Source organism: Apaloderma vittatum, unplaced genomic scaffold (assembly GCF_000703405.1).
Source record: "Apaloderma vittatum isolate BGI_N311 unplaced genomic scaffold, ASM70340v1 scaffold13352, whole genome shotgun sequence".
In the NCBI taxonomy this organism is placed as follows: Eukaryota; Metazoa; Chordata; class Aves; order Trogoniformes; family Trogonidae; genus Apaloderma; species Apaloderma vittatum.
In genome coordinates, this window is record NW_009705313.1 from 1 (window position 1) to 12586 (window position 12586).

The 12586-nt window shown below is 42.2% G+C and overlaps 1 protein-coding gene across 1 annotated transcript; it reads right to left on the reverse strand.

Annotated features, from left to right (window-relative positions):
* Positions 1-1475: 1475 nt before the first annotated feature.
* LOC104270866 (SWI/SNF-related matrix-associated actin-dependent regulator of chromatin subfamily A-like protein 1) lies at positions 1476-11995 on the reverse strand (the record flags this gene model as incomplete). Its single annotated transcript, XM_009865349.1, has 6 exons — positions 11125-11995; positions 10408-10458; positions 7506-7766; positions 6593-6643; positions 2574-2754; positions 1476-1626 (listed from the first exon to the last, which is right to left on the reverse strand). Coding segments are annotated over exons 1-6 (1566 nt in total), but the record flags the coding sequence as incomplete, so codon positions are not given.
* Between the last annotated feature and the right edge of the window lie 591 nt (positions 11996-12586).

A 12586-nucleotide genomic window follows, 5' to 3' on the forward strand; every position in this document is an offset into this window, starting at 1 on the left:
CCTGGGGGACACCACTTGCGACCAGCCACCACCTGGACTTAACTCAGTTGATCACAACTCTTTGCACTTGGCCATCTAACCAGCTTTTTACCCAGCAAAGCGTATGCCCATCCAAGCCAAGAGCAGTCAGTTTCTCCAGGAGAATGCTGTGGGCAACACCATCAAATGCCTCACTAAAGTCAAGGTAGGAAACATCCACAGCCTTTCCTTCATCCAACAAGCAGGTCACCCTGTCACAGAAGGAGATCAGGTTTATCAAGGGCAGGTCCTGTTTAACAAACCTGTGCTGACTGGGCCTGATCACCTGGCTGTCCTGCATGTGCTGCACAATGGAACTCAGCATGATCTGCTCCATCAGCATCCCTGGCACTGAAGACAAACTGACAGGCCTGTAACTTCCCGGATCATCCCTCCATCCCTTCTTATAAGAAGGGTGTTATACTGGCTGACTTCTAATCAGCTGGGACCTCCCCAGTCAGCCAAGACTGCTGATAAGTGATGGATAGTGGCTTGGTGAGCACCCCTGACAGTTCTCTCAGCACTCTAGGAAGAGCCCCATCCGGCCCCATAGGTTTGCGCACACCGAGCAGGTCACTGACTGCCTCCTTCTGGATTGTAGGGGGGACATTTTTGCTCCTGGCCCCTGACATGATGAGCATCACTCCCTTGTTCAGTAAATTTTCTTTTCTTGTCAATCAACATTTTGTTGCACCACTGGACATGCAGCATTCCAGGGGAAACTAAACTCTCACCCCCTCCCACTCAGACATGAAATTACTGACCTAAAACCTCTACTTCACCTTTTTCTTGCAGAGTGAACATTTCATAAGCCTATGGAAACCCAACAGCCTCGATGTACAAGCCACACACAGTGTTTTATTTCAAGAAACATTTCCCAGCCATACAAGCTTTCTTAGGCTTCTGATCAACATTAACAAAAGACTTAGCAGAACCAGCAGCATACAGTGGACAGGTCAAAAAACATATTTTGAAAGACACTTGATAATAAAGGGGCCTCTTGAACAGAGCAGAGAACCTCAGCATCTGGGCTTCTATTCCAGCCAAGAGACTGGCAAATACTGCTATGAAGGGCTTGAATACAATAGAAAATTGCTTGAATGCTATTATTGCCTTTGACACTGATGAATAAAACATCCCTTTGGAGCCAGCTGACTTGCAGGAACAAAGTTAACAGAGGATCAGAGGAGAGACTTTCTCTAGATTTCCCTTTTTCCAACAGATCAGCTGGACCACACAAAAGAAAACTGGACAATAAAAGAAAATAGGCATATACCATACAGTCAATGCCAAGCAATTCCCTCCCCTCCTCCAAGTTTCTAAATAAGTACAATTTTCATTTGTTTTCCCCTTAATATCCATCTCTTTTAATGTTTTAACTTGTACAGAGTGCAGCACAACATAACCATCACACCTGCATTCTACCAGCCATCTGCACATGCTCAAACACACAGTACCTCTGCCCACGTGAACCTCACGGAAGAAGGAGTCACCACCAGCAAGGGCCACTCCTTTCGGTAATAGGCAGCAATGCAGATCGCCTGGATGGTCTTGCCCAAGCCCATGTCGTCCGCAAGAAGTAAACGTCCATCCCTTAAAATTGCGTAACTGTGGAAAACAGAGAGTGGAAATGAGTCAAGAAATGGGTTACTATCTCTCCTGCCAGCCAAGATGAGCACAATTCATCACCAAGTCTATAAATGTGGATCACCTGGAAGTGATCTGCGTTCTTCAGTAAACCTGGATTTTTCCCCTTAGCCTTAAACACAAGTGAGTAACTCTCACAACTCTCCCAAAGCTTGGAAGCTCCTGACAGAGCAGTTCAGCCCAGTTCTTTGAGACTTTTATTTCATATGAGGAGTAATCTCAAGACCTTACAATTACTTAAAGCACATTCTTTCCATTCTGTCCCTGAGTTTATCCTGGCTGAGATAAGGAAACCTTACTAATAGCAATGCCACTTTAAGTACAGGCTTTCCTGGATTGTACCTTGAAGTCAACAACTAATGACCATATATGATTGGGACAGAGACTTTTAAAAGTTTATCTCTACATACAATCAGTCATTTCAAATCTTTCAGGGCCTGGATCCTATTTCTCAGCACTTTCCCATATGTAGTTAATATTTAAAAAACAAAAGAGCATTTGGGGGAAAAAAAATAAGATGGCCTTACAAAATAGAAAAATCATATGACAATTAGGCACACACTGAATCACAAGAGAGAGATCAGAGAGGTAACATTTGAACAATTTTACAAAACTAGCAAAACACTACTTTCGTCCTGACTCATGATGAAGAATTCTAGCTAGAAACAGAATAGATGTGTCAGTCAAAAAAATCCACAAAAAAACCCAAACAACAACTCCACCAACCAACAAAACAAATCATACCATATCAAACAACCAAGAGCCCAGAACGCCAGAGTAACAGGCCAGGACTCTGAGGAAATGCAGAGCCCCCCACGGAAGAGAATGCAGCTTGGGTACCAATGCAAAGCACACAATTCTAGGCAATCACTAGCAATCACTCTTAACAGCACGCAAAATGGACATACTTCACACCTTCCCGCTGAAAGGGCATGAGGCTCGTTACAATTTTGGAGTCCACTGCTGAAAGGTCAGCATCAGGAACGTCTGTCTGTGATGTCGATCTCCACATCTGAGCAGCAAAGGTTTGTATTACTGCCTTGGGCAGTGGCTCCACTTCTACTGCCACGAGGCTCTGTAACACTTCCACTGCAAAGAACAGAGCAGTTTATCATCAGAAGGGGCAACATGCACACAGCTTACATAACATATGTCAAAGCATAACCCTTGACTTCATCAATATTATTTTCTATCCTGATACAGCTCAAGAATGTACTGGATCATGTGCAGGTGTTGGACTGGCCTCTTCCCTGAAGTCTGTTTCAGAACCACATAATGAATCTCATCTCCTCCCCTCATACGTAGACTTGGTTAAAAACAGAAGTCTGATGCCATCATTCAGAGATGATTGCTACTAACACAGCTGGAGCTGGATTGTTCAGACTGAGGGCAGCTTAGGGCACACTTTACTCAGAAATAAAAACACGGATTTGAACAAAAGAGCTCCCAAAACCTAGAAGGCAGGGTCGTCTTTATCTTGACCTTGGGATTCTGTATTAAACACCTTTGAGGTCTCCGTCATTCCCAAGTGAACAGGAGTGACCTTAGCTACAATTACCTAAGGAATATCATACATCCTTAGCTTTGAAAACTCTTTCTTCCTCCTGTGTCCCAAACTGATACAGGTTGGGCTCTGTCTCCACTTTATCACCCCTCATTTATCATGTCTGGATAAGAAAACAGGAAACACCTCAAGACTCAGAGAAACTGCTCTTTTGCCACCACCAGCAGCACTGACAGCTGTCCTTCAGGGGCACGGTACCAACAGCAGCTCCCTGCTCAGCTGACGTCCACCCACGTTCTCCTGGACAGAAATAGCTCGCAGGCCGGCTCACAGGCAGCCGCTTGAGGCCCTCGTCACTAGTGTTGTTGCACTCGTGAAGCCTCTCAACTTTATCTGCAGCATAAAACCTTCCCAGTGGAACTAAAGGAGCCCCCAGCCTCCATTACGCAATGACCTTGGGGCCTTCATCTCTTCAACCTGCACATCACAACAAGCAACATGTCAGGGTAATTCTCCTAGACAACCTTTCCCCTCCAGCAGCCTCTCTGCCCCATCCCAAAAGGATAAAAGTATTTCTTTTCAATCCAATAGCAAATTTCTATGAAAACAAAGTCCAGTTTAAAACATGCAGTGAGCTAGGACCAGGAAAACATGTTTAATAATCAATCTTTGACTACTGACTGAGAAAAGACACCTCTAAACTAGAAACACAAGTGCATGTGCACAGATCTTTTACTGCAGGGAGCAACTAATTTTTTATTTAGTGGTTGGTTTCTATATGAAGTCAGGAAGGCATAAAACAACTCTGTAAAAATAACTGAAATAAGAACTCACTATAAAAGCAGTAAGTGCACCTCCAGAATTCAGTTAGGTATTTTTATTTCAGTTATCTCTCTGAGAGGAAAGCAGCAGGATGGACCTCTGCCATACAAAGGGGGAAAGCAATTCCAAGAAATATACATACGAAAAGATTTCCATTTGTGGTTGGGCAAAGACCAAACTTTTTAAACTCTCCAGTTTAATTTATACTTCTTCAATAGCAGGAACTCTCTCCACTCGAAGTACAGCATAAGCTTGTTATTACACTCACAGACTGAGGTATGTGTTAGCATAATTGCTACAATTTGCTCACTGATAATTCTGTTGCTATTGTTCTGTACATGAGCTGGGAGAGTGATTAAGATGTATCTGCCACCAGCATGATTCATCCAACAGACATTTTTTACTGAAGTGACCTTTATATAAAGATGACTGAGCAACTAGGCAAAGAGACATTAACCTATACAAACAGTTTCCAGCTAACAGATATCTCTGCTGGAAATGGCAACCATGCTTTTAATTCTTTTTTTTTTATTTTGACACAGGTAAATGAACAGGCACAAAGCAAATGCTGTTCCTCAAAAAGGCACGTGGCTAGAAGCCTCAAATGCCCTCACAAATTATACCCTGTAAGAAGAGTTACGGTTTGGTGTTTGTTTTTTTTTTTAGTTTCTTTGAATCTGTGAGATTCTGAATACTTCGCGTGATGTACACGCCTGCCAGCAAGCCAGTTCAGCCGAGAGTGACAGGCTGGGAGATGATACCTTGGCTGAGACTGCCCAGCATGTGCTACAGGACCGGGCCCTTTGCATGTACCAAAGGCCATTTCAGCAGAGAGAGACAGCATCAGCTCTTCCTGAAATCCAGGCGTGTCAACACCCCAGCCCCAGAGCTTCATAATAGTCTCCACCAAGACACACTCAGTTATTTCAAACATTCCTACAAGGCCCCACCATGTGATTTTAAGGCCTATAACCATTACTAACGTTATTAAGACATGCATCATAGGAGCATGAAGATACTCAATTATTAAACATGCTTCAGTATCCCATGGAGGCAGGAGTCTGTGCTGCAAAAAAACTACGCTGAACAACAGCACTTTGGCTCTCAAACAGTCAGTCACACTTGCTAAGGATGTGTGTAGAGCACCTTGCTTATTTTCTTTTTGAAGCTTACCCCAGTCAAATTCCATAACCACACACCCTCACACAAGTACCAAGGCAAACACAGCAGGTTGACTGGGATGATAAGTAATAATTATAATACTTACAACTTGCATAATGCTATTCATTTCAAAGCACTCTAAAAACTTAACTAAACATAAAAAACTAAGAAGTAGATGTGCCAGGAGCATGCTGCTGAGACTGTATTATTCTGCAAAGTAGCATCCATTTTTTTTCTAATAAAAATCCCAAAAAACAAAACACAACAAATCGACTCATTGAACTGAGATGTGGTTTCACTGGCACTGCACAGATGCAGAAAGGCAGGAGTCCACTGGTCAACTTCTAGCAAGAAATGAACATTGCAGCAGCACTATATGCTTAGATCCCACTTGCGAGGAAAAATATGATGTTATCTTAAAAAGACTTTTTTTGCTAAGCTTTCTTTTAAACATTCACTAACCAGCAACAAAGCATTTTAGCAGAGTATGAAATTCTGTTTCAGGAAGAATGCCTCTCCAAGCAAACCTGCACACTTCTGCAAGACAAACAAGCAGCTCTTCTTGTTTGCCTCAAAATCAATTCGGCTATGGAAGCGACTCGAATCCTAACCTGCCTCGTACACCAGTTAAAAACTGAGCAACTGTGTGCTGCCTGCAAAGCCATTATTACCAACAGCAGCATATGAAGCTGAACAGAAACAGCTAGACAGCACTCAGATTGTAACTGTGGATGGACTGGTTGTTACAGAAATCATCAGCTGACTTGAGAACCTAGCACTCTGACGTGAAAAACAAAATTTGCTGGGTGTGAAATCAAACAGCACAACACGTGCACGCTACTTAATGAACTGGAAGTAAGCCAGTCTGATACACGTTCGTTTTCTAAGCGTGGCTGTGCCAGTGCATGAACTGATACACACACAAATGGGAGTACGGTGGGCGGGCACTGAAGATGGGGGGAGCACAGCTAGAAAGAGTAAGACAGAAATTCTGTAAGGACAAGGAAGACTTGGCAGCCACCATACAGACTTCTTCAAATTTGGCAAGCAGGATCAGAGGAATCCATTCTCCTGCAATTCTTTAGTTCAAGGAGAGCTGTTTTACATTGTAAGCAATAAAAATAACTTTACGATAGTAAATACAGCCACATGCTCTAAGAAATGGCACAGAAATTCAGTGCAGAATCTGACAAAACCAAGCCACCCTTGCAATAGGGCCCAAAAGCAGCACCATGAATAACAGACATTATAATATAAAGTTTTGAGTCTGGGCAACCAGTGTAAATGTCTGACAAAACAGGAAGACACCTGCTTCTTGGTTCGTTAGAAACTTGCCTCCCCAGAGAAGAAAACGATGAGAAGGCTTAGCCCAAGAAATGAAGTTAGAATTCATTTGCCTCCTCAGAAAATAGCTCTAGTCAAGAAAACGCAGGTACTCACTTAGTTTGGGATAGTCCTCCAGCAGGAAATTCCACTTTCTGGTATTCATATCTGCAATAGTTAAACACTGTCATAAGTCTCTTTCTTAAAAGATAGAATTCTCTGTCTGCAAGAACATGGCTATGCATCCATAACCTCTGCACTTCAGAACTGCTTTAAAAGAATTCTTGCCTTGTCCAGCAGTCAATTCTCCTCTTAGTTCTCATGTTAAGCAAACAGTTTGAAGACAACTTAAAAATATGAGCACACATCTAGAAGTGGTGGTATCACCAGAGCAAGCCAAGGCCAGCTGCCCTGATGAACCACTGTAACAAACCCACCTGCCCAAGGGTTTGGGCAACCATTTCCTCTTCACTACAAGGGATGAAGAATGTGTGTGTGAAGGTTCCCATTTGTTGGCCAATAAACTCTGACTTCAGACACTTACCATTGAAATCTGAATGCCAACGTAAAAACTGCTCTATGGTTTCAACTGCCTCAAAAATATGGGTAAAGCTGCTGGTAAACTCAATCTGCGCAGGCAGTTGCAGCCATTTATACACTACAGTAAAACAGAAATATGAGAATGTCCAGCCACGTTTGATAAGACAAGAACTTCTGTATGGTCTCCGTACTGCCGGCAAATTATCAGCACATCCCTTCTTAACAGCAAATGTAATCATGTCGAGTCCTAAAATATCACTTTGGCTAACAGGTCCAGAAAAAGACATGTTCTGGCACGAAGTGAAGCACAGGACACAGGTATAGCCCTGATTCAGAACTGCAGGAGCTCTCAACGTTCTCACCAGAGCACATCCTCTCATGGTCTTTAGAGGGATCTACTCTCACACTACCTCTCTGAAGCATTTGCAGCACTCCCAAGAGCAGCCTCAACAACACCATTAGAATAAAGCACGAACAACCAGAGACTCACCATAAGTTCTGGAATCCATCTGTTTGAACACTCCAATCACTTCTGCAGAATAACTGATATCAACCTCAAACCGCAAGCGAGAGATCAGCACACACTTCCCTTTGACAAGGGCCGAGGGTTTCTTCCAGTTGTCACATATCTTCAGGAGGGATTTCACATCGCCCCTACTGCCAACAAAATGAGAGCCTGATGCCAAGCCAGCTGCATCTTCTCCTTCCAGTGGTTCGAGAATTACCGATGAAAGCTTATTTGCTGCTTCCACTAGGGAGAAAAACATGAGATACAGAGAAAAGAGTAACAAAGAACAGAGAAACTAAATATGCACAGGATGCTTTGGGAAGAAAAGGGGCAAAAGGATGACAAACAAACTGTGCATCTTCAAGTTTAAAAGGAATGATGATTCTCTGCTTTCACTCACAGGGACAAAGAATTGAGAGAGATGGCTTCGAGAAGCTGCTTGGTGAGATTTTCCACAGAGAATAATACAGCAGGGGCAGAAGGAGTGTGACAGTACGTGAACAAGGGACTGTCCAGCATTTTCATTAGGCTCCCACTCTGTCAGCAATCCCAAAATGTGGCTCACTAGTCCAGGGCAAGCAATCTGCAGAACCCCATTCAGCAGCGAATTGCACACAGACACAGTGTGCTTTCACTTACAAAGCTGCAGGGACAGGGGCACAGCGATCAACAGCATGTGCCCGAAAAGATGGGAAGGTGCTTCCGCAAATGGCAGAAGAGATCGATCTAAAAATACCTGCCTCCTGCCTCCTGTCAATGTCTGATAGGCAATCCCACCTAGGAGGAATGCTGTATATTCACAATACTGTAGGATGGCTATCAGGAAGGACTCTAGTCCAAACGTCTAAATATCATTTGTTAGAATTTAAGTTCATCACCTTTTATTCTACTGTGTCTTACAGCTAGCCTTGTACCTCCCCACAGCCATCTGCACTCCTACCTTACGAATCACTAGCAACCACCTCTGTCACCATGCCAGGCCACAGGGAGATAAGGCACGCAGCATTTTACGTCTGGTAGCCTGAAGAAACATTGCACTTCTCCACAGGTCTCTCTGCCAATCTGTATCTGTACGTTGCCTTTATTATTACAGCCAAACCGTGATGGTTAAAGAAACATTTTTCTTGCATTTCCACAGCACTACAGCACAAAAGTCTCTGACTCATAGGTCCCACAGTAACACAAATATTCATGAATATCTCCAAAGTCCATCAGATTGAAGAGCAAGGGACCACTAAGCATATTTTGCCTACATGTATTTGTACAAAGAGGCAATCTCTATCCTGCAGCTGTTTAGAGTAAATCCAGGTGAATGCAGTCCCTGTCAGTGTTGTAGTCCACATCATGATCCATGCTGCTTCTTTTTAAATAGTCCAGCTTACCAATACACAACAAAATTTAAGTTCAGTGTTTACAACTGGGCAGAGGAGAGGAGGGCAGAGAGAGAGATTCCATCATTTTCTTCCCAACTAGTTAATAAAAAAAACATTTCAATTTCATCCAACTTTATTTTAAAATAAGTGACTTTCAGAATCAACACAAGCATTCATGATTTCTAGGCCAAAGAAAAAGTTTAAAAATTATTTTCACGTGATGCTCTTATAGTAGAGGTTTGGGAAACCACCACTTTAAACTTCTTCCCTCCAATGCACCAAGCAAAAGATTTTAGATGCCACCATTGCAGTTAGATCTCACCTCTACAACTAATACCAAAGGAAACGGGTGGAAAAAACCAAACCATTTCCCTCTTATTTCAACATCTGTTTCTAGACCTGATTGCATGTTTAATTTATAGTACAAAGAAATGTATTATAGGAAAACACCATTCAGAAGAACAAAAGTAACAGTTGAAAGTTTTAAAATCATTGTCTTTACACTTAAAAGACTTCAACTAAGGCCCTTTTAAACCCCTTTTAAGCTTCCTTTCTCCTGATATCATTGCTCAATGTTGATCACATATTGTCTTCACTTGTCCACAGAAAACTCCTATCTTTGCTAGGTCTAAGGAGAAAAGCTTTATTTCTAAAAATCATCCTCTTCATTTGCAAGCTCCTTGGTGCAGAGACTCGGCTCTCATCTGTATTTGATACACTTCAAGCAAACCAGCAGCATTTAAATTATAAATGTGTGGCAACCCACATGGGAAGCTAAAATACCAGCACTCAACTGTGGGTTTTTCAAAGTGCTCAACACAGGCCTAATTCTGTTCCCACTGAAATCAATAGTGATTTATCACTAGCTTCAATACAATGTGCTTTTGAAAAGCTTACCTCAAGTGTTTGCCTCTATCATCTCTCAATCTTTCCAGAACAAAATGACAGGAGAGGAGAGGGGGGAAAAAAAAAAAAAGAGATAAAGCCATCCTTGTTATGCCAGAAAAAGGCAAATCCATTTTCAGTCTCACTCAAAGCCCTAGCAAATTATCCTTTTTCCTTTTGTGACACCCAAAATTAATGGGAAAAAAGGTGAAGAAAAAAAGGAAAAAAAAAAGAGCTGTTCAAAAAGAAAATACATGAATGGACCTAAAAATTAAATCTTAGCCAGCAGAACATACCAAGTTCTCAATACAGATTCATATGAAGTATCCGCACAGCAGATATTTTTCTTATGACCAGGCTTGTTGGTTGCTGAAAATTCAGTAATGTCAGAAAAAGCTAAACTTACACTTGGTATTTAGATTATGTGAAAAATTAAGTTATTTCTAATCAACTACAAAGTGTCAGAAAAATGTTATGAGCCAGGTACCTAAAGATGGATGTTATGTTTCAGTAGCATCATTTCTATTACTTCAAACAATAACAAAGCTAAATAATAATTATGGAACATAGGAGAAGAGAGTCAAGGTTTAGATTCTTTTTTATCATTCAGCCACCTATTTACTTACTGAAACTGCTGTAATCCTCCAGGCCGAAACTCCATTTTTTTATAACAGGATCTAAAATAGGGCAGAAAATGAAATATTTGGGGTATAAAAAAAGTGCTGCTGCGAAATGTTCTTGTGAGGTAAGAGAGGATTCAATCCACTCAAACTTTTTGACACACATCTGAAAAACAGTACGCTCAAGTTTACACTTACATGTCACCACAAAAGCCATAGGGCACATCAACACTAAGACAAGAAGAACGCAGCAGCCATTCACCGGGAGCAGCAATACATGGGGGGGGAAACGAAATTAGAATATAACAAAGGCTAGGAAAAAAGATCAGAAACAAGACAAAATGCTCTCAGTAACCCAGTCAACAGAGCTCATCAGCTCTGAACCACAGCTGAAGTAACCCATTTTCCCACCCCAATTTACGAAGAACTTCTTTCTTCACTCCCTGAAGAGACTGACCAGCTGCCGTCACTAAACTTCTCAAAGCACTGTTCACAAAGCAGGACTTCTGATGCCTTGGCTCAATCCAAGTTCAAGCTATTTATGCCCAAACTTCTCTCCAATTTCAGCTGTCTTTACTCTTCCAATCCCCCATTAAGACCACATATTCCACACCAGCAATAGCTGCACTGCTAAGAGCATACATACAGCAACTACAGTTCCACCAGACGCTGAAACTTCAATCCAACACAAAACAGAGAGAACAGCAATCGATCAATCCTTACCATAGCTTTTGCTTGGTATCTTCTTAAACACAGCAATAAGTTCAGCATTATACCCTACTTGGACTTGGAATCGGTTCTCCCCGTATTTCACACATTTTCCATTTGTAACACTGTTTGCTTTCTTGCAAGAGGCAGCTTCAAAGACAGAGCCTGCACTAGCAGAGGTGGTCAGCTTCTGCGTCCTACTACTGGGCTGGGAGGTAACCCCTCCCCTTTCTCTTTCTGTTGGTGTGTTTGCGTTTATCAGCGTTTCTGAATCACTCGGGCTAGCCCTGCTGGACAGTGAAACATATTTTATGGCAGATCTGTTCTGATTTGGTAAATCTTTACTACCGTCAGGGTGCCCGTCATCAATTAATCTAGGATGGGATGGCTCTGCAGGGGTTTTGAAAGCTGGGCAGCATTTGGGCTGCTGGAATGTACCAAGATTAATTAAAGCTTGTTGTCCACATTCCTGACCACCAGCATCCAAGTAATGTTTATGGGAACAACTCAGAGAATTTGGGATTGTTGTAGGAAACTGCTTAATGCCACTTGCTTGTGCTGAGTCCTCTGAACAATTCCTTTGCTGCTCTCCATGTGAACCAGCCATCTGTTGGTTTGCAGTGTAATGATTATAATCTTTCTGAAGATAGCTCTTCTGCTCCACAGGACTGTTTGGATTCTGATGGTGCTGACTAATGAAACCAACATGATTGTTTTCTTCCTTTGAGTTTCCCCAATTGCCTGGACTCTGTTCTTTCACCTGAGGTCCAGTGATCCCCACCTGCCCAACTCTCTGGGCTGCTAGTCTCTCTGCTCTCCTGGCCAAAGCCTTCTGGCGGTTCTCTTCTATTCTTCTCTTTTGTTCCTCTGTAAGACCTGATGACATCTTCAACAATTCAAACAATAAATCTGAATCAAAACTCCATCAGGGATTAATCAGAAGCATCTCCTTTTTTTTAAAAGAATGGCAGCCAGTCTATAAAAAAAAAATAAACAAGACATATACAAAAAACACTGTAAAAAGAGATAGAAAGTTTCAACACTTTCTCAAAAAAATGCTTATTGTATTGATAACTCAGTATTATTGATGACTAAGTATTACTGTAACTGATCCTAGACAAAAACTTAGTAGTACAGCAAAGCTGCAAGACCAATGCTGAGCCATTATCAGCAAGCAGACACTGACAGCTACTGCTGAGGCCTTGTATGCCAGTCCCACATGGATAAAACATCCAGAAAAAGGAAAAAACCGCACCGCAGTGCCAGCCCTGCAAAGGCAAATGCAAGAAAGCTGGAACAGGGGCTGTTTATGAGGGTGGGCAGCAACAGGATAAAGGAAAATGGTTTTAAACTGGGGCAGGGTAGATTTAGATTAGGCATTACGAAGAATTTCTTCACTATGAGGGTGATGAAGCACTGGAACAGGTTGCCCAGAGAAATTGTGGATGCCTCATCCCTGGAAGCATCCAAGGCCCGG